Source organism: Rattus norvegicus, chromosome 15 (genome assembly GCF_036323735.1).
Source record: "Rattus norvegicus strain BN/NHsdMcwi chromosome 15, GRCr8, whole genome shotgun sequence".
Classification (NCBI taxonomy): Eukaryota; Metazoa; Chordata; class Mammalia; order Rodentia; family Muridae; genus Rattus; species Rattus norvegicus.
Genome location: NC_086033.1, coordinates 57,008,503 through 57,030,999, shown reverse-complemented (window position 1 = coordinate 57,030,999; position 22,497 = coordinate 57,008,503). Strand labels below are relative to the sequence as shown.

Sequence of the window (22,497 nt, the reverse complement as noted above, 5' to 3'; positions counted from 1 at the left end):
TCAAGTTTCTGTTTACTTAAACACTACTTGCCACTCTTGAAACACTTAACTCATCCCTTGGGTAAATATGAAGCTTGGTGCCTTTGAGGATGTCCTCACAAACGAGCTTTCCTTCTTTCTCTTTTAAGGTTTACTTAGTTTATGCAAATTAGTGTTTTGCCTGGATGTATGTCTGTATATCACTTGTGTATCTGGTGCCATTACAGGCCAGAAGAGGGCATCAAATCCCTTGGGACTGGAGTTATAGACAGTTGTGAGCCACCATGTGGTTGCTGGGAATTGTACTCAGGTCCTCAGAAAGAGCAGCCAGTTGCTCTTAACTGCTGAGTCCTCTTTCCAACTCCAGACTTTAAATTTCCTAATAGCCAACTCTGCCACCTACTAGTATGATATGAACATATAAGCCTTTATAACAATATGTATACTTAAATATACATTAACAACCTGAATTAATGCTCACATCCAATTTCTGTTAACAGACTAAGTCTTTTTAGATTAGAGATCAGAAGAGCTATTTTAATACCACTATAGGGCATTTATTAAGAAGTCAGCATAGAACGGCCAATTCTACCCCTTCATGCCAACAAAGCCAGTCCCTAATTTATGGAGGAGGAAACTGACAGGAGAGGTTAGCTAATAATACCTAGAGGTGCCGTGTTCGCATTGTAAATCCTTGTGTCTGTCCCTTACACTACCTAATTACAGTTCATGTAGTCAATCATGTGATCTCAGAAGAGTGATCTTAAGTTTTAAGGAATCAGATGTGCATACACACACACACACACATACACACACACACACACACACACACACACATGCATGGGGGGAGGGGAGATGTTCAGAGCTTATTTCCTTAATATTTTATAATATTTTACTTGATATTACTTATATTTTATATGAATATATAAATCTTTATGACCTTGTATCATAAAAGTTTCTCAAATAACACCTAGAGTAAGCAACAATAAATTTTAAAAAAGAAATAGGTAAGCTGAATTCCAGAAAAGTCAAAATTTTTTGAGTTTTACAGACCAGGATCAAGAATGTGAAGACAAGGGGCTAGGAGATGGCTTAGCACAGTGCCTGGTGAGCAAGCCTAAGGGTGTGAAGTCTGATCTCCAGTTCCCACATAAACCCTGGATGGTGGAACACATCTGTAACCCAGTACTGGAGAGACTAGAGACAAGTGGATCCCAGGGCGCAATGGTCGGCCAGTCAAGCCAAACGGTGAACTCTAGGTTCAGTGATATGCCCTGTCTCAACATAGGGTGTACAAACGCAGCACTAGGTGGACTTAGTGGGTTAGAAAAAGAGCACATGAGGTTGGGAAGGAAAGGTTATGTGGCAGGTGGGATAGAGGAGAGGAGGTGGTGAAGGGGATCTGATTGAAACATACACACATGTGTGAAACTCTCAAACAAGTTTAACAAGCCTTTTCCATTTGTTTGTTTTTAATATAGTGGAGAGTGACAGGGGGAAAAATCAGCATGTGAGCTCACACTGCAGTGAGAGCAATGTCTTGTGCTGAGAGCCTAGGCAGTACCAGCTTCTGCAGAGACAGAGGCCAGAAGACTGACTGAGCCCAAGCAGTCAGTCTTTGGAAAAAAATTTAAAAATGTAACAACAATGCACAAAATGGTAAAAAATTTGTTTTAGGTAACTTAAAAATGAAAGCAAACAGAAATTATATGCTAATCCTGATAACTTTTCTTAAGTTTTAATTATTTAGACTAAAAATAGTTTTAAAAAACCCAAAATTTTAAAACAGCAATCTAATTTTTTGTTATTTTTGTTACAAGGAAATTACTTGTATTTGTATTAAGCAATAGTAAACCAAAATAACTTATACTAGAAATCTAATAGTATATAAACATATAATTATGTCACAATTATTACTAACTAAAAAAAGAATGGAACACATGAAACCCTCAAAAAATATATTTTTACCTGTACTCAAAATATAAAGAATTCTTACAACTCAACAATAAAGATAGCTCAATTTTAAAATATGGGCAGAATTTCTCCAAATATGTATCAAGAGCTAATGAGAATGTGCATGATGTTTGTCGTCCTTGGTTATTACAAAGCAAAATCACAATTAAATTAGGAGATGGAAAAAATGGAACCTTCATATCTCAAGGAATAAGTAAAGAAGACAAAGAAGTCAAGAAGTAAGAAGTCAAGAAGCAAGAAGTCAAGAAGTAACAGCAATGCAGTCTCTCAATGGCGGTCTAGCACAGTAGTTCTAAACCTGTGGGTCACAGCCCCTTTGAGGGTAGAACCACCCTTTCACAAGGGTCACATATCAGATATCCTGCATATCAGATATTTACATTACAATTCAACAGTAGGAAAATTATAGTTATAAGTGGCAACAAAATAATTTTATGGTTGGGGGTCACATCATGAGTAACTGTACTAAAGGACAGGGCATTAGGACAACTCTGGGCTTTTTAAGCTGGTTAGCGGAAGTGGGAAACTCCATCCTGTGGATGAGTATCATGAAAACCAGGAAGAAAGGGAACTGAGCACAGCTGAATGTTCTCAGCCTGCCAGCTGTGAATGCAAACGACCAACTGCCTGTGCTCCTGCCTCCACGCACCCTGCCATGATGCACATGGTACCCTCATACTCTGAGGCAAAACAAATGGCTCCTGACAGGCACTGTGTCAGAGCAACAGAAAAGAAACCTTGTGTTCAGTGATTCTGCTCCCCAGGATAGGGAAAGAAAGGAAGAAAACTAAACTCATGCTAACAAAAAATTGAATCTTCTCACTCACGTTATGGGGAAAAAGTGGGAAGAACTCAAATATCCATCAATGATAAGTGAAAAAAGAGAATACAGAATGCTAATCGAATATTCTTTGAAAAAAAGACAAAAGAATAATCTTCTATAAATATTAAAAACTAAGGAAACTACTCACAAGAGATAACACCTTATAGGAATCACTTAAAGAAGCACAAAGAGTGGACAATTTATAAAACAAGAAGTGATTTCATGACTACCTAGGGCTCATGGTCAGTGGGCTACAGGAGTGATTGATAAAAGAGATGGAGTTTCTTTACAGAGGGATGAAAACTGACCACAGGGATAGCTTCACAACTGCAGCCTACACTTAGATACCCATGAGTTCCAGGAACATACAAAACCTTTTAAGTTCAGCCTAAGCTCTGCTGGTCATTTTAAGTACATAGAAGAACAGTTCCTCAGGGAATCCCTGCCCCTTAAATTATTCATTCACACAGGACATTGCCATGTCTAATTATAGATTTACCACATATTAATCACACAACTTAATATTTAAAATGAAATGTATGGAATGAATGACTACTGGAACTTAAGTGAGTTTTAGACATTTTATGCCTACCCTAACAGGTGAGGATGACTCCTCTGTGTTCCGTTTCTGGGATTCAGAATCCACATCCTGACGCTTATTCTTCATTCTTTCTCTGAGATCACCTGTAGGCCTTTCCGGTGACCTTTGATACAAAACAAAACAACAAAAATATTTATTTATATGATGTTTTATAAGAATAATATGAATAACTTCATACAGACTAATATATTTTTTCTCTCTTTGGTGCCTAAATTTCTGAAAAACAATGTTTCAGCTTATTAAATAGTAATATTTTAAAATATGAGACATATTTACAAGTTTCTCCTAATGCCAATCAAGATACATGTTAACTTCTATTGTGTGAGAAGTACTGGTAACATGAAAAAGAAACACTGTATGAACTGAGGAGAATGAGTATGTAAACAGCAGCCTGTGTACCTCCTGTTCACCACCTAAACAGAGCAGACATATTTTTTTTTTTAGGTGACAAATTTTTTTTTTATTATTATTAACTTGAGTATTTCTTATATACATTTCGAGTGTTATTCCCTTTCCCGGTTTCCGGGCAAACATCCCCCTCCCCCCCCTTCTTTATGGGTGTTCCCCTCCCCATCCTCCCCCCATTGCCGCCCTCCCCCCAACAGTCTAGTTCACTGGGGGTTCAGTCTTAGCAGGACCCAGGGCTTCCCCTTCCACTGGTGCTCTTACTAGGATATTCATTGCTACCTATGAGGTCAGAGTCCAGGGTCAGTCCATGTATAGTCTTTAGGTAGTGGCTTAGTCCCTGGAAGCTCTGGTTGCTTGGCATTGTTGTACATATGGGGTCTCGAGCCCCTTCAAGCAGAGCAGACATATTGTAGATGAAGGGTAGTAAGAGAAAGGTTAGGTTGTAAAGTAGCACAATTATTTCAGAGATTCCCATTCACAGATATGTATGTAGTTGGATACAAACTAAAAATTACTTCATGCACCTTAAAAATGATGGCCAACAGCCATCAAGACAGCTCAGAGGGGAAAAGTGATTGTCATTCAAGCCTGAAGGAACACAGACTCCCAAAAGCTGTCCTCTGACCCTCACATTCAAATGTGGAGTGCCCACATGAGTGAATACACACGCACACACACACACACACACACACACACACACACACACACATACACACACACACACACACACGCACCCCTTCAGTCACTAACTTTTATATTCAGTTTTCCTACTACTGCTGTAGACAACGTAATCAGCACACACAATTTCAGGACTAGGTAAACTCTTTGTTTACCAATTAGATTATTTCTGTAAAAAACACTATGCATGTTACCTTTAAAAATTATTATAAAATCATCAAAAGGAGATAAAGGGGATATAAAAAGATCTTCATTGTTGCAAATTAAGTTTAGCCAAGTTTCTATCAAAGGAAAAATGACATTCTACAGAGGAAATGTTTATCCACATATAAACACGCTTAACTTTTAAAAATTGTTTGCTTTATGTGTATGGGTATTTTTTTCTGCATTACTGCACATCAAGTACATGACTGGTACCTAAAGCCAGAAAATGATACTGGATCTCCCAGGACTGGAGTTATAGATGATTGTTAGCTATGGGTGCTGGGAACTAAACCCAGGTCTTCTAGAAAAGCACTCAGGGATCCTAACCACTGGCCTATCACTCCTGCCCCTAAATGCATTTATATTAACACAGTGCCCTAAGAGGTTTGGCAAGTAGATTTTGTAACAAAGCTTGTATAAGATATGAATTTAAGGGGTTGGGGATTTAGCTCAGTGGTAGAGCGCTTGCCTAGGAAGCGCAAGGCCCTGGGTTCGGTCCCCAGCTCCGAAAAAAAAGAACCCCCCAAAAAAAAAAACAAAAAAAAAGATATGAATTTAAAATGCCTGTAGAAAATTACAATTAAACCTTATTTATATTTTACTGTGTTAAGAGCGAATAGCTGTAACGTTTACTAAAAGTAAATTCTCACACCTCCAAGTTCTGCCTAAGCAGAAATTTAATACACAACTGGGGCTGTGTGAGGTAGGGGCCTTTTTAGGGGCTGTTCTTGCCCAGACTCAGTCTCTCCACAGGTGTTCACTGATTTGGATATACATATTGTAATATGCATCCACTACCAAAGCATGTAAACAGGTACATTTTAAAGCTAAAGTTTTATTAATCTTAACAGTAACAACCAAAAGATCTTCCTAATCTATGAGTGTTAAGAAGACTATCCCAGAAAATCTGACCAAATCCATGGTTTTATTTCATATTTTTACACTAAATTACAAAAGTTGGTTTTTAATACTATAGAAGATATTTGAGTTCTCAGTTTACCTTCTGTAATTGCTGCTGTAACCTTTCCCACGAGGTGAAGGGCCATGTATGAACCTACATGTGTTTCCATAGAGGCAGCTGCCGGTCTTCAGCCAGTTACGGCACTGTGTCTATGAGACAAATATTACTATGTAATTGTCTGAAGAAAAGATGGTATCAGGGTGAAGTCAAATCAGAGTGACCCAAATGCCAACTGAACATATGCTACTGCAGTAATAATAAACATAACAGAGTGGGAAAGCACAGGAAGGAATGTGTGCATTTAGGCAGAGATTAGTTCCTGGAATGGGGTATTAATATGATCAAAATATACTGTATACATTGAACATGCAAAAAAATATATAATAACTTTGCAAACCTTAACCCCTCCTTTTATTTCCTTTTATAAAATAAAATTTGCTAAGCCAACCCAACGCATGACAAAACACATTTTCCTTTATAACAGCAATTAGTATTTCAATAATAGTATTTTAAATGTTTCCCTCAGTACACAGGATCAAGGCTAGGGCCTCTTCATACATGCTAGGTAAGGGCTCTGCCACTGAGCCACACCCCTAGTCCCTTCCAATAGGTGCCCTGAAACCACAGCAGCAACAACTCACCTCTGTTGTGCTTCCAGTGCTGGGTCCAAGCCTCTCAAACACACTAGGTCTTCGGGATGTGCTTTCAGATATGGTCTTGGTGTTTTCCACTGTGACCTTCCTCCTAATTTTTGACATTTTGAACTACTTTAACCAAAAAAGAGAGAGTTAAAACTGTAAAATCTTTCAATTTTACACACCTGGGCCTAAAACTTCAAACAGACAAACCTATAAGTAAAACTCAAAAATGGAGATTGTTTATCCCTTGAGGCAGAGATGGGGGGAGGGAGAGATGGACAGAAAGATACTAAAAGGGGATACCAGTAAACAAAAATGGTACTGCCTTCTAAGTCTGCAACAACTCTGGAACCTGCTGGCTAGACCTGTACCTCCTCTGTACTGGACATTCAACCTCAAATGCTACTTATAAAAAGTGTTGTATTAAAGAAGAAAAAAAACCTAAGAAAATGAAACAATAAACAAAAATGTAAGTGAAAGTAAGCCATGTGATGACTAACCCTGTGATCAGCCTTGAGAGGCTGAGGCAGGAGGAATACTACAAACTGGAGGCATCTATGGTTTCAGTGACTTTGAAACCCATCTGGGCTACCGAGTAAGATCAGGTTTTATTCTTCAGAGAACATAAGCAAAAGAAAGTACATAACTATGGGGAATAGTCTCGCGGATTTACATAGACAAAATACATTTATCTTTTGAAGACAACAAAGAGGGCTTGAGTGGAGGTATATGGTGCTTAAGTCTGGCAGCAGATTTGGAGACAGGACCTGAAGGAGCATCCACCATCACCGAAATCCCTAGGATCTGGGAGCGGGACCATCGCTGCCAAGGGTCTAATTTAAATCTGCCCTATAACATATTGGACTATGGTGTTAATATAATGTTAAAATAGCATACATGGTGAAAATAAAATACAGTGTTGACTGTTTGAGATGAAAGTAAAAGAAAACCTGCTAAACCATTGGGCAACTTGGGAGGAAAACCATTTAAATAAACAAACTATATCATTACACAGCAAAACAAACCAAAAAAAAGAAAAAAGTGTTGTAAAACTTAGAGGCCTGTCCTTTAGGAGAACACTGCTCGCCTAACTACTGGTTAACTAAAAAGATATGTAAGTCAAAGAACATGGGGAAATACCAGGTGAAAACCTAACTGAAAAGAAAGCCAGCTCTTGATAACTGTTTAAGTTGCCACAGAAGTACTGTTCTAAATATAGCAGTCCATGTGCTGCTCTATGTATGTTAGTAATCCCTTTTCTCAGGAAGCTGAGGCAGGAGGATCTCTAGTTCATAACCTCGTCATGTCTGGAAGAAAATCAAAAGTAAAACAAACAAACAAAAAACAGAAGAAAAGTGGATGTTACTTAAAAATTCTTTGCTACAGAGGTCACGGAAAGGCAAACTGACTAAAAATATTAATTTTTAAGTAATACCAAAACCAAAACTACCCAAGGTATTTCTATAATCTAACACATGCTGATGAAAGTCAAAGGTGCTAAAAGTAGTGAAAAAAATAACATGGCAACAGTATAAATGCTAAACAAAGCATTAAAAAAGTAGGCCTATAATCAAAAAACTAATCTAATCATTTAATTGAAAATGAAAATTCAGGTAACAGCACAAGTTAGAAAACAAATTCCAGACCAAGAGATAACTAACTGGTACTGATTTACTTAAGGGAAAAAACTCTTGTGAGCAAAAGCAAATGGGCTAACTACATGACACTTCATATCACCTAATCATCAAGTGATTAGAAAAAGCCCTGGCAGCTTCAAAAAAAAGGGGGTGGGGGATAAGTTCTACTTGGAATACAACTAATCATGTGTCAAGTGTGTGTTTGAGTCAAGATCACATGTAGCCTACTTTGGCCTCAAATTCAATATACAGCAAAGGCTGATCTTGAACTTCTTATCCTTCTGCCTCTGTTGATTTCTGCAATTCCAGGAACCCATGTCTGAATTTGTATGCAGTCCTAGGCATTGAACACAGGGCTTCCCTGCATTCTCTACTAACAACGCAACATTCCCCAGCATCAGAACACGTCTTTATAAAGATCATAGACATCTTTAATATGATTTCAAAATAAATATATATCACTGGACAGGAAGTCACATCGGTACCAGCTGAGTATGGGGTGGTCATGCCTGTAAACCTGGCACTCAGAAGGGTAAGGCAAGACGACTGTAAATTCAAGGTCAGCCTGGGATTAGTAGTATAACCCTGTTTTGAAAACAACAACAAAAAGAAAACATACAATATCCTGGAATATAAAAGCAAAGCCAAAAACTCAATAGTGATTATAAGAACATTTCACTTAATTAGGCCATTTAGGTCACATTCTGATATAGTCAAAAGTTAGAAAAACGTTTAAGAAGTGAAAAAAGATGGCAAGTCAAGATGGATTTAATTGGGAAATTTATATATTATATCACTAACTCTTACATAAAATGTAACCATTCTTTTAATATAAGTTAGAAAATAACTCTGAAGTAATTAGATACTTTAAACGGTGTAGAATGTCAATACATGAGCAAATCAGTTGTACAAGCTGTTCTCCAAGAGAGCAAATGAGCCAATTATAAATTATCAGCATAGTGTATATCTTTAATTTCTCTCAAACGCATTCTTAGCCCAATTATAAATGTGCAGGGAAGACACAGCAGCCCATATATCTAGTTCATTATGGAACAGAGCATGAAAGAAATGAGAACTTAGAAAAGTGGTACAGAAAAAGACCTAGAAAACAAAAGCTTTGATTAACTGAGAAAAACACCTAGAAATGGACAATTTCTATCTATGAAGAAGGCAATAAGAAGTAAATTATGTTAGCCAAGCCTGGTGGTGCACACCTTTATTCCTAGCACTTGGGAGAGAAAGGCTGGCAGATCTAAGGCCAGTCTGGTCTACAGAGTGAGTTCTAGAACAGTCAGGGCTACACAGAGAGACCTTGTCCTAAAAAACGAAACAAAACAAATAAACAACAACAACAACAACAACAACAACAAAAACTACTCTCTCTCTTTCTCAAAACCGGAAAAGTTTGAAGATAAAGATGTATATTAAAGTTCCACTAAAATATATCAATCAACATATAAGTACACATCATGATCCTCGAACATTTGACAAAACTACTAAAACTGAACAAATTCTAAGTTCCCCTATGAACTCGCTAGGCAAAACCTAAGAAGAATGCAAATCTTTTTCCTCACAAGTATATGGTCTTATCCTACAATACTGCCTCTAGAAATCTAACTTTAACTTTACATTTTCCCCTCCACAATTACTACCAGTGAAAACAGGCTAGTTCTGCAGCCCACCCCCATCCTCACCCCCAGTACTCCTATCCTCGATGTGACTTACAAATTCCACCAGTGCAACAAAAAAGCTTTTGGTGATGTTGTTCTTGCTTGTCAACTTGACTATATCTGGAATTAAGTAAAACTCAATGGGTGGTTACACCAGTGTGAATTTTTCCTTGATTGGACTTTATAAAGTGGGAAGACCCATCCTAAATCTAGATGTTTTGAGGAAGGAAGAGCTACCTTAAATCTGGACCACATCTTCTTGTGGCAGCTTATATAAAGGACAAGAAGGAAGTGTTTGTTCTTTGCCCGCTTCCTCAGGATTCTGATGTATACTGAAGCCCAGCTGAGTGGACGCTCCATTTGACAGCCATTGTTGGACAAGTTGGACTACAGCCTAAATTCTAGTCACTGTTCCTCTATGGCAGAAGTTCTCAACTCTGAGAGGAGTTACATACCAGATAGCCAGCATGTCAGATATTTACACTATGATTCATAAAAGTAGCAAAATTATAGTTATTAAGTAACAACGAAATAGTTTTATGATTGGGTGGTCACTTATTAAGGAATCACAGCATTAGAAAGGTTGAGAAGCACTGCTCTAGAAAATCTTGATTAAAACACTATTTACTCCTATAGCTGAAGGACTAATCATCTGCCATCTACTTTCTTCGTCTTCTAAAGGATCCCAGTTTGCTTGTTCTACTATGTCTTTACCATTGCTGTCACTCCATTGAGACACCGCTGCTCTCCTCTCTGACCTATGGCTGCAGTGCATCTCTCCGATCCTAGATGCCTAGAACACACTGAACTGTTACACCAGATGAAGGAAGAATTACAGATCCCAATTCATAAGCCTCCCCTGGGCTTGTACTCTTACCAGTAAAAAACTACTTCCCATACTAACCCTGCTTTTACAGATGGCATGAAGAATGACTCAAGATTCACCTGCAGGGGCTGGAGAACTGGCTCAGCAGTTAAAAGACCTTGTTGCTCTTACGTCGTTCAGCTCCCAGCACCCACATGGTAGCTCACAACCATCCATTACTACAGTCCCAGGGGATTCAACACCCTTTTCTGGCCTCCTCAGGCACCAGGCGCACATGTGGTGCACAGACATACATACATCCAGACAAAACACTCATATACATAAAACAAAACAAAAAACAATTCTTAAAAGAAAAAAAAAGCTTACCTATAAGGTGATTTCCCAACTACTACTTAACCTTCCGAATTAAAGAGGGAAATACAATGAAATAGAAGATGTATTCTTTTGCCTCAGAATCCGACAGTGCCAGATTTTGTCCTACAATTACACTGTATTTTGGAAACAGGTCTAGATTACAGAGAGGACTAAAACATAAGGCACAAAAGGCAAAAATAAGAATTAAAGATATCCATCCACAATGAATCTTCCTGTTTCGGCTTCTTACATCCTGGAACAATGGTTCTGGAATGAACACCTCTGATCATTTGCTAAGGTTTGGATGAATGCTTCCCCCCTGCAAAGACTGTCAGTAAAGGCTTGGTCCTCAGGATGTTGGTAGCAGGAGATGCTATGGGCCCTTTAAGGGGTAAAGCATAACAGGAAATCCTTGCATCCTGAGGCAAAAGTTTGCTTTTAAAGGGGGTTGTAAAACTAATCTGTTCATTGCTCCATCAAACTCCACTTTGTGGCTTGTGCTATCTACCCAAGAACCCAAAGCAATGGATCCAACCTTGAATTGAACACAAGTCTCTAAAGCCATAAGTCAAAATAAGCTTTGTTTTCTTCTTATGTATCCTGTATAAGGAATTTCATTACAGTAACATAGTTGATTAATACATTATCCACCTAAGAACTCCTACTAGCAATCCACAATATGACATTATACTCAGCATTAGTAGTTACACAGTTATAACTTTGCACAAATAACTACTTTGTTTGCACAGAAGATAATATAACTTAAAATCCCATTTGTCGGAAAATAAATATATAATCTGCAATACACACAAAAAATTGTTTCATATAGTAAACCATGTAACTCGAAACCATGCAATCAACTGATGTGAATGCTCAAAACTTTCAATCCTAAATGCTGGGGTCACAAAGAAAGATGAATACCACAAATGAGTAGAGTTTAAATTTGATTAAGGGACAAAAACCATTAATGAGACAGATATGAGTATTTCAAAGTGGAGAAATATTAGACATAAAGAACCAGAATTGCAGCTGCCAATGTCTTTCCAATCAGAGATTGTAAACCAACCACTTACTAGTAACTGACTCTTGCGTGAAGATGTTCCTTCATTTGATACTCAAATTATTCTTTCATTAAAGCTACCACCACCTATCTCATCCATCTTTCTCAAATACAAGAGTTACCAAAGCCAAATGACTATGCAATTGTTTTCCTTTATCTATTCTCCTTTGGAGTGTAATAAATATTTGGAACTTTCATCATCTCCTTTCAATTAAAATATAAAAGGAAGAAAATTCAAATTCCGGGGCACTAATGCTGAGCCTATTAAGAGAAAACGTATCTCAAATATGAGAAGTGCTCCCCTCCTTCAGGGAACAATGTACTCTGAGTTCCAACCTGGCTGAGAAAGGAGCATGAGGAGGTGGCTCTTCTTGAATAAGTAATTACTTTCAAGGCCTGTTAACTTTTGTTAATAAAAAATATGCTAATTGTGAATTCCCTTATCCTAAAAGGCAGGTATATTTTGGATTCAAATCCTGGACAGTTGTGTGTGTATGTGTGTGTGTGTGTATACATATATATACACACATATTTATGTTATATAATATATAATATATACATATAATATATATGATATCTTAAGAGAATGACCAAGGTTTAGATTCAAAATTCACGCTTAATACAATATAAATTAACACTAATGACTTCATAAAATGTATTGATATATAAGTTACACTGTGCTTTAGTGTTTTAAATTTATATTACAGACATTAAACTGAGGGAAGTGTGTACATCTCCAGTCTAGATATCCATCAGGCCCGATCCTGATGAGCTTCTGAGATCAGATGTGTTCAGGGTGGTATGGCCTTCCGAGAACAGAGAATATACTCAAAATAGAGGTTAGTGTTCACTCCAGGAAATCACCAGAGAGCAAATAAAGGGGCTGTATCCCTGGATTAAAAATTATCCCGAAAAAAAAAAAAACAAAAACAAAAACAACCAAAAACACAAACCAAAACTACACTGAACGTGTACAAACCTTATTTTCATTATTTCTAAACAATTTAATCTAAAAGTACTTATGTAGCATTTACATCATATTATGTATTAGAAGTATACAGATGATTGAAGGCATATAAGATGTGGGCATGTTCAAAGACTACATCATCTTCTAGAAGGGATTTGAGTTTCTGCAGATTTGCTCCTATTGGTACATCCTACCAGATGCTCACACTGATACAAGTTTCAGGACACAACCTTTTGCACACAAAATTGCAACATGCCTACATCAACTTGCAAAGTCTCCAGATGAAACTGTCATCTGATATAATCGAACTAAGAAGCTGGAAGTTACTAGAAAACTTATGTTTGTGTTGCAAAATATTGTTGTTTGGTTTCAAAAGCTAGTAATGTTAAATATTACACAGCAAAACTGAAGACATAAGCAGAACCGCATAGTCATTTGAACTTGACTGTGCAAACACATCACAAAAAATGCCAAACTTAAAGTTCCAACCTTTTCAAATTACTTCTTTAAAAATTCACAAACCAGGAGACTGTGCACGTCCATAACTCTCAAAGTTCAAATTATCTGAAGACTCGTAATAAAGCCAATTAACTTAAGATACTGCCCTTCACAAACAAGATCTTACCAATATCATCCAAGTATTTTCAATTCTGAATACTTTTCCTGCCACATAAATGTTAACCTGCTTAGAAAATTATACTGTCAGATATACCTTTCGTTCTACCTTCCCGTTGCTTGGAGTATAAAGTAGTACTCCTACACTCCCAATAGTATTTACTACAGCCGGGAAATAAGCAAGACCAGAAACAATCAAAAGTAAGACTCTCCTTTCCTCAGTAGATCTGGAATACGTAAAGAAAGTAACTCTAAATCCAAGAACACACTGCTGCACCCTTTCACCACTCAAATGCGACCACCACGCCAGGGTATCCGAGTCCGCCTGCTTCCTGACACAAACTCCAGAGTCACAACTAGAGCGACAGACAGATCTAACACTGAGAGCCACTGCAGAGTTAAGAGTGGGATGCTCAAACAGCGTTCAGAATCCCAAGTAGCATAAGCCGAGAGAGGATGGAGGCCACAGCGCAGCACTCCCACCTAAGCCCGGTCCAACGCCTCTTCCCATCAACTCCCTGAACGCTTACCTCCTCTCTAAGCACCCTTAGTAAGCGCAGTCTTCAGGATGTCCCGGACGCCTCAGCTCCGCTGTCCCCGCGCCCCGCCCCGGGAGGACGACGGAGAAGACGTGCACGCGCGACTCCCAGGGGCCCGCTCTCCTCAACCGGGCGGACGCCGGGAACAGAGAGCAGCGGAGCCGCCCAGATCTTCGCCAAGCTCCAGGGAGCTCCGGACACCAGATGAGACGTACAGAGGCCGCTGCAGAGCAACGCGCTAAACCCGCAACTCCATCGGGCCTCTACATAGGAAGCATCTAAAAGCCGACGGAAGTCACGAGTTTGCCCTACTCCTTCGCAAGCCAGGCAGCTTCCGGCCGCCAGATTAGGCGTCAGCGAGTAAGCCCCGCCCCTCTCGGGCTCCGCCCCCTCGCGTCACGGGGGCAGGGCAGAGTATGTGCCTGAAGTCTTCTGTTTACTTAGTCTGGGGAAACAGGGAGTCTACACGGGAGAAGTGAGATTCTCAATTGACTAAGATTCTCGTTTTAACCGTTTTCCATTGCATAAAGTGCTACTTTGTTACTGGCAGTAACCACCAGCCTGTCGTGCTTCTGACAGAATTTGACAATCGCCCATCCCCCGCCCCGGCCTGTTGGAGGAGAAAAAGTTGTGCACCTATTGTGTTTTCAAGAACACCAACGGAAACTGACTGAAATTTTGGAGTGCAAATCCTTGAGGTGCTTTAGAGTGCCTTTGCTTTTACTGCTTGGATCCAATGATCTCCGTAAATTTAGTATAAAAGTTGCTTAAGAGGAGCGGGACAGATGGTTCCAGCTGTTAAGAGCGGTAGCTACTCTTTCAGAGACCAAGTTTGGTTCCCAGCACGCACGAGACTGCTAACCACCTTCTGTAACCTTCAATAACAGCGGTTCCCTGCTTTCTTCTGACCTCTGATGGGGTCCAGCATAAACCTGGTGCTTAAATTCATGCCCCCGCGCCCCACCACACACACAATACATCTTAAAATTGCTTAAGATAGCTGTTCAACATAAATCAGGGGGCGGTGGGGTGGCACCAGTAGCTAACCTCTTAGAATAAATAAAATAAAAAGGTAGAAATACATATGAGCCATTGTCACTCTTAAGCTCAAAGTAGTGTGCTTTTTATTCTTCAACAAAACCAAGGAAACTGATTAAACTTAGAAGCTAGTGCAACAATTTAGTGTTGCTGAAATCAATAAAATAAAAGTAATGAGAGCAGAGGAAAGGGTGTTAACTGTTCCTGATGACATGCCAAGCTATTTTAGAGACTGCGGCCAAAGCTTCTGCGCAAGTGGGTTTGATGAATCTCTCAGGCAGCAAGAACCCGTATCTGCCTGTATCCCGAAGTTCAATCGTAAACGAATATTTGATGCCCAAATCATAGATCCAATCATCAGAACCTCCAGGAGCTAGATCTAAAAGAGACAGAGAGTATTTCAAAATATATTTATTTCATATCAATTAACATTTTATTGTAGAAATGAAAATAGCTTTCTTTTGGATGTTACCTAAATTTCTTATCCAAAAGTTGTAGTCATCAAAAAGAAATCATGTTAAGAAAGAAAATAAATATTGCCCAGAACTCAACAATAATCTGATCAATGAGCTATAATTGCCAATAACATTTTAATATATTCATTTTCTGTCTTAATTTTGTAACATTTCTAGAAGTAATTATTGTAACATTTCCAAATGTATCATTATTGTGTTTGAATATACATCATACTTAGTCATTTTAAGGGATTGCATTGTAAAACTGTATATGATTGATTTATCACATATATATAAATACAAATAATTTTGTTATGAATAACTTAGTTTCTTAGAATGAGCACCATTGTTCATAAATCATTGTTTAGTACTTCAGAATATTTTCTAGAGTTAGAATTACTGGACTAAAGTGGTGTATCTTTAACAGTTACCACACTTGTTAACAAGGGCTGTTCAAAAGAAGGAAACCTATGGCTCCCAGCAGAGTGTCAGCACACGCACTGGAAGCTTCTGCACTATTGGCAAGAATCTTGCATCCTTGCAATTTTCTGGGAACAACAATAATAATAATAATAGGAAGAAGAAGAAATTGGCTTTGATTTAGATTTCATCATGAATTTCATATGTTTATATATTCATGTTTATATTTTTCAATCAATTTTCTTGATCATGTTTCTACATTGTTAATTTCACATATTGTTTATAAGAACTGCATTAATGTTATTAGGTCTGGTTTCCTCACAGATTTTTAGCTTTTGGCAGGGTTTTTATGCTTTAATATTTGGTCAGTTTGGCATTTATTTTAGTGAAAGATATATTAGTAATTCATTTCAGTTTTTATTCTTAGTGGCCTGTCAGTTTTTCCAGGGCTGATAATTAGATATGGTTTGAAAGGTCTCCTTTATGAAATATCAGGTCTCCTTATATCTTTGAATATCTTTCTGTGCCTGTTATTCCCTTCCAGTGATCTGCTCTTCCAGGTTCAGTTCCACACTGCCCTAACTTTCCTGGGTTTATAACATGCTTTGATAGCTCAATGGTACCAGTACAGTGTCTCTTAGTAGCCTGATTTTTAGCATTTTACAAATTCTTCTACCATATGTATGCTTCTGAATAAACTTCAAAAGTATGTCAGTGTTCAGAAGAGTGCCTCAAATATACAAATATTGTTTCTCTGTCACAAAGCATGTAGGCTTCCTTCAAAATTAGTTAAGATTCACAGGATTGTATCAACTACACAAATCAATTTAGGAAAAATTTAATAGTGTTTTCCTAGAGCCCAAAACATGTAGATTTTTCCTGTTATTTGACTTAGAGTATGCTTTCAATTTTTTTTTGTAGTTGCCACATATATGTATTGCGTGTCTATGTATACACATATACACGTTTAACAAGTACATGTGTACTCAAGTGTAGCCCAAGCTGGCTTCAAACTCTTCATATAACCCAGGATGTCCCTGAACTCTTGATCCTCCTGCTTCCGTGTCCTGAGTGCTAGGACTATAGGTGGTATACGGAATTTCTAATATTTTTAAAATGTCTATCAATAGTGGATGCATTGAGTCATCTGTAAATATTTCTGATAAATTATGCTTTTCCAGCTTTTATCCTGTGCATGCGTGCACATGCACACGCACGCACGCACACACACACACACACACACACACACACACACACCCTAAGTGAATGAGTGTCAGGAAATTGCCTATGTCAACAAGGCAGCCACGGGCCAGCAATTCCAAGTTATGTGACCCAATCTGATAGACTACTCCAGGAAGGATCAAAGACAACGAAAGAGAACTTGGACTTACTACTAATAAAGCAACTGATATTTAGAGGGGTATTGAAACGAAGCACCTGCTATAGCCTTGGGCCAATTATATTTGTTGAGACCCTGGGCTTTCCCTACAATACCTCAAAATCTTTTTCATGCCTTTATTGAACATATTACACCGTCATCTGGCGGCTCTTTAGTAGTTCTCCAAGGAATTCCATCTTGCCAGGCCACTTTAGTCAGGTGGCTCCTCTCAGTCACCATCATTCTCAACCCTATAGGTCTCTTTTATTTTCTTTAAATTAGTGGGTGAAATTGCATTTCATTTTATCATTTGTTTGCATGAGAAATTGGCAAGGCTTTATTTTTTTCCAAAAAAAAGATAGGACAGGAAATAGTTTATGTTTGTGAGCCATCTGGTCCCTGTTGCAATTATCTTGGCTGTCATGAAAGCTGCCATGGATAATATGCAAATTAATGAGCACCGCTGTGCTCCAATAAAACTATTCGTGGAAATAAGTATGAATTTTCATATAATTTTGATGTGTCAAGATCTAATTATTCTCATGGTTTTTTTTCAAACATTTTTAAAAAATTAGGAAAAGCACCATTGGTTCGAAGGCTATGAAGATATGTCGTAACCTGGGCTTAGTTTGCTGACATTTGTTTCCATGCTTGGTGTCTGTTCTTAGCCCATTTTGTTAAGCAATTTTCTCCTAGATAAAACAGTTCCAGCTTCCCTGAACCATCACCTGTGCTGGGGTGGGCTTTGGTGATGTGTCTGTCTTTGAGTCATTTCTCCAACTATAAGTAGCCTCTCACCCATATTCCTGTAAGTCACCCACAAACTCTCTGGTTGACCAAACTGGACAGAGGTGTTGTCCCTCGTTTGGTCTGTTGCCAGCTTCCCTATCTGAAGTGACATCTATTCAGTCTCCCCAGGAATTGTTTGGGTGTCGATCCCATCCTTTGGCTCCAGAAGAACAGAATCGGGGTCTGCCAGGTTGCACAGGAGTTTCTCAGTAAGTACCTCTCAGTAGAATTAGATTGAAAACATTTGTCCAGTTTGCCACAACCAAGCTCTCACTGGGCATCAGGAAACAACAGGCGGTCTCTCAAAAGTATGCAAGGTGAATGACGTCTTCTAGAATTTCTCTATCACACAATAGCTGTGGCCATCTTATACGCACTTTTGACCTTGTAGCGCTGTTTTCTCTATTCTTAATTAGTGTGCTTGCTAAGTATATAACCCCCCACTCTATAGAAATAAGCTTCGTCTCTTAAATACCACCTTGCCTTTTTCTTTTGTTGCTTTGTGTGTGTGTGTGTGTGTGTGTGTGTGTGTGTGTGTGTGTGTGTGATATCTGATTCTGCATACACAACTACTTCTCTGGAGGCCTGCTCTATCACTCTCCCACTTATTCACTTGACACTGGGCTCTTTAGGACACTGGAGCTAGGCGGTCAGCCAGAATATCCAGCAAACTTTCTGTTCTGCTCTCTAAACCCCTGCCCTGAACAGTGTTGGGGTTACAGGTGCATGCGGCTACATCTGGTTTTGTTTGTTCGTTTGCTGATTTTAAACAGGGATCCTGGGGATTCTAACACATGCCCAGCCCAGAGTATTTATCAGTCAACATGACTTTGTTCTTCTCTTTCTAGTTATTATGATGACTTCACATATGACCCTGTGGTGTGGAAGACTAAAATGATACAAGAGACCAAACAGATGCCACCACTGTGCCTCATGGTCTAAGCTCCCAAGAAGAAACATTGCCCTGAAGAAACATTGCTGAAGGCCATGGGTGTCATCCCCAGCACTGCAGAGAGAAAGCAGGGATGGAATAGGAGGAGAGGGAGGTAAAGGAGGGAGAGAAGAAGTAAGGGAGAAAAGGAGGAGTGTGGAAAGGAATTTTAATTCAGAACATGGCTGCTCTGGCAAGGGATCACATCCAAAGATGTGTGTGATCTGCCTGGAGCACAGACATGACTCTAATCTCAGGAGCTCTGAGTTCAAGATCAGCCTGGTACAGACCAACTTCCAGGTAAAGAAAAGCTCGGATCCAGGCTTGGTTGTATACACCTTTAATCCCAAACAATGAAGGTAATGTTAGTTTGTAGAAGGAAGCACCCATGTTTGAAAGTAATGTCTCATTGTGGGGCAGACAAAGTGATGAATTGGAGAAAGATTTGACAGAATAGGATGTGCCCAACTCTCACAAGAAGAAAGAGGAAAAAGAAGCTACTTCAGGGAGAGACAAACGGTACAGGAGAAGATGCAGTACATAAATACAGTAGAGTTCATGTAGAGCAGTGCAGTTGAGAGGGAGCATAGAGCAGCACAGAGAGGGAGAAGGAGTCAGTTTTACCAGGAGAGTTTTACAGAGACAGGTTGAAGAGAGAATAAGCTAGACACAGGCAAAGACAGAAAAAGCAAGGAGAATGAGAAGGAGCCAGAAGATTAGAAAAGATTGAAAGAGTTAATTTGAGGTCAAGCAGAGTAAATAATTCAGAGGCCAAGAGAAAAGCCATATTGAAAAAATCATATTGGAGAGCAGTTTGAGCCAGAATGACTGAGTTGAACCAGCCACCCAGAGCTCAGAAAGAACTAGAAAGGGTGAGTGTACTCATCAGTAAGTCTCAGAGGCTGCAAACATTCTAGGCCTAAATTAGATTGTACAGAGGCCAGCAGCTTCCAGGGCTAGACCTAGATCAGCAGACAGAGGCAGTAGACTCCAAGAGGACAATTACATCAGGAGAATAAGAGTTACCGTTGCAGGAAATACTTACATAAACTTTCTGAGCCACTGCCATGTGTGTACCTGGTGTTTTTATTAATACTTTCAATGGCACGAACTGCTTCGCTGGCCACTAGAGACTAGAAGCAACAGGATAAAGATGTCGGTCAATGTTCAGCTTTAAAACAGGAGAGTTTGAACTTTTGAAGCAAACATAAGCACATTGACTGAATTCAAGTAGTCTATAGGTAAAAAGCCTGGATTTACCCAAAAAGAAAATTTAAAAGATATTAACTAAAATTAAATACAGTTTTTCAGTTGATGGCAATCACAAATGAGTGACTTTAAAAACTGAACTCTGCCAACACTTTGAATGTTTTCACCAATTTGCATTTAAAAACCTCACATGGCATTTCAGGAATAATTTATTATGTAAAGTGAGCTAGATATTTATAACTCTGGGAGCTATTCCTTTTCTGGAGAAAGTTATCACCATACTTTAAACTCCACTTCTCTAAAGAGCACACATGCACTCACTATATGCACTGTTTGCTTCTTACAAACTCCACTGTTTGTTCTTGTATAATTGTCTAATAGCTATCAACGACTTATCAATTGAAGGACCACGCTCCTGATAGGGAGCAGGTTCCACTACATGTGATCCTAACTCTTAGAAATGGTTTCTAAAATTGGAGCTAGCATTCTGGTACTCACAATTGGTTGCTCAATACGTGTGATGACAGGGGTTTTTTGTGTGTGTGTGAAAAAAAATAGTTTTAGGAGCCAGGGGGATGGCTCTGTGTGTAAGTAAAGGTTTCTGCTGCACAGCTTGATGACATGAGTTTAATCCCTGATATCCACATAGTGGAAGGAAAGAAACAACTCCTGGAAGTTGTCCTTTAATCTCCATATGCTATGACATGTATACTTGTGCATGCATGCATGTGCGCATGTGTGTGTGTGTGTGCGCGCACACGCACACACACACACACACACACACACACACACACACACACACTAATAAATGTAAAAAGAGTTTGGGGGTGAGAGGAGGCTGGAGGGATGGATTAGTAGTTTAGAGCACTGGGTGCTCTTCCAGAGGACCTAGGTTCAATTCCCAGGACCCATATGGTGGCTCACAACTGTCTGTAACTCCTGCCCTAGAGGATCCAAATGCTCTTTTCTGGCCTCCCCAAGTGCTACGTGCATGTAGTACACAGACACACATGCAGGCAAAATACCATAAGCATAAAATAAAATGAAAAACAATTCAATGGAACTTCAGTATCTATATAAATAAATATGAATTGGCATTCAAACCCCTTCCGAAGCTGACCTCATCTACTTCCCTGTGCCCCCCACAGAGAACCCTGAGTATGTTTCTGTGGGAAACACCATCTCCTCTGCATAGGAAGTCCTCCCTTGCCTATAGAAACCTCTCCGTGTCCGGTTGATGGTGTCTGCCCCTGACATCAACCAAGTTTTATTATTCTTGTCTCCTTACCCCTTGGTGAACAATATATTTATCCCTTACACTCTTGGCTTCCAGGCAGCAGTGGCTTCTATTGTGCTTCTGTAGTAATGAGGCTGTGTTGTGTATGAGTACAGCTGTCTGTGGTACTCGCCATAGGCCATCCCTCTAATCATATGGAATTATCCTTAATTGCAGGGATTAGCTAATCCTTCTGTGAATGTGGACAGGATACAGAGTTCTACCCATGATAAGTAGTGGTGCTGATAGCAACCACCAAATAAGGTAAAATCGGGTCAATTCTATATCTAAATCATGGTAGATACCCTTTTATTTCTTTTTTCTAAACTTTACCCTGGTGATTAGATTTTTCTTCATTCACTTGTTCAGCTAGGCCTCCGCTCTTACACTGTTCAGCACCCACTCTCTGTATATCTGGAAGTGCAATAATAGCTGGGGAGCTCACAAGCCTTCAAGGTGAACCTATAATTGTAATTCTGCTAAATGGGCATCATATCAAACTGCCTTCAAAGTTGTTTTATTGTTTGGTTTTTTGTTTTTTTTTTTTGTCTTTATTTTTTGTCTTCTTCCTCCTTGAGCTTCATGTGGTCTGTGAATGGTTTCTTGAGTATTCAGAGCTTCTGGGCTAATATCCACTTATCAGTGAGTGCATACCCTGTGTGTTCTTTCGTGACTGAGTTACCTCACTCAGGATGATATTTTCTAGTTCCATCCATTTGCCTAAGAATTTCATGAGGTCATTGTTTTTGATAGCTGAGTAGTATTCCATTGTGTAGATGTACCACATTTTCTGTATCCATTCCTCTGTTGAAGGGCATCTGGGTTCTTTCCATCTTCTGGCTATTATAAATAAGGCTGCTATGAACATAGCAGAGCATGTGTCCTTGTTATATGTGGAAGCATCTTTTGGGTATATGCCCAGGAGTGGTATAGCTGGGCCCTCAGTGCAATGTCCAATTTTCTGAGGAACCTCCAGACTGATTTCCAGTTTGCAATCCCACCAACAATGGAGGAGTGTTCCTCTTTCTCCACATCCTCGCCAGCATCTGCTGTCACTTGAGTTTTTG

At 39.1% G+C, this 22,497-nt stretch overlaps 2 protein-coding genes across 7 annotated transcripts in view; both read right to left on the bottom strand.

The window, feature by feature from the left end:
- Zc3h13 (zinc finger CCCH type containing 13) overlaps positions 1-14,314 on the bottom strand; it is a 64,516-nt gene extending 50,202 nt beyond the window's left edge. For 2 of the 5 annotated variants that reach the window (XM_063274280.1, XM_063274281.1), the window contains exons 1-4: positions 13,926-14,314; positions 6,270-6,395; positions 5,668-5,777; positions 3,369-3,480 (exon numbers count right to left, since the gene is read on the bottom strand). In XM_063274280.1, the coding sequence (XP_063130350.1) occupies positions 3,369-3,480; positions 5,668-5,777; positions 6,270-6,386 (339 nt within the window). In that variant the 5' untranslated portion in view covers positions 6,387-6,395; positions 13,926-14,314. The remainder of the gene's footprint in view (positions 1-3,368; positions 3,481-5,667; positions 5,778-6,269; positions 6,396-13,925) is intronic. The other 3 variants (XM_006252316.5, NM_001170471.1, XM_017599690.3) reach the window with 3 other exon arrangements.
- A 721-nt stretch (positions 14,315-15,035) lies between these two features.
- The window catches only part of Cpb2 (carboxypeptidase B2), a 48,837-nt gene continuing 41,375 nt past the window's right edge, over positions 15,036-22,497 (bottom strand). For both annotated transcript variants that reach the window (NM_053617.2, XM_039092945.2), the window contains exons 10-11: positions 19,991-20,078; positions 15,036-15,351 (exon numbers count right to left, since the gene is read on the bottom strand). In NM_053617.2, coding sequence (NP_446069.1) covers positions 15,167-15,351; positions 19,991-20,078 — 273 coding nt within the window. In that variant the 3' untranslated portion in view covers positions 15,036-15,166. The remainder of the gene's footprint in view (positions 15,352-19,990; positions 20,079-22,497) is intronic.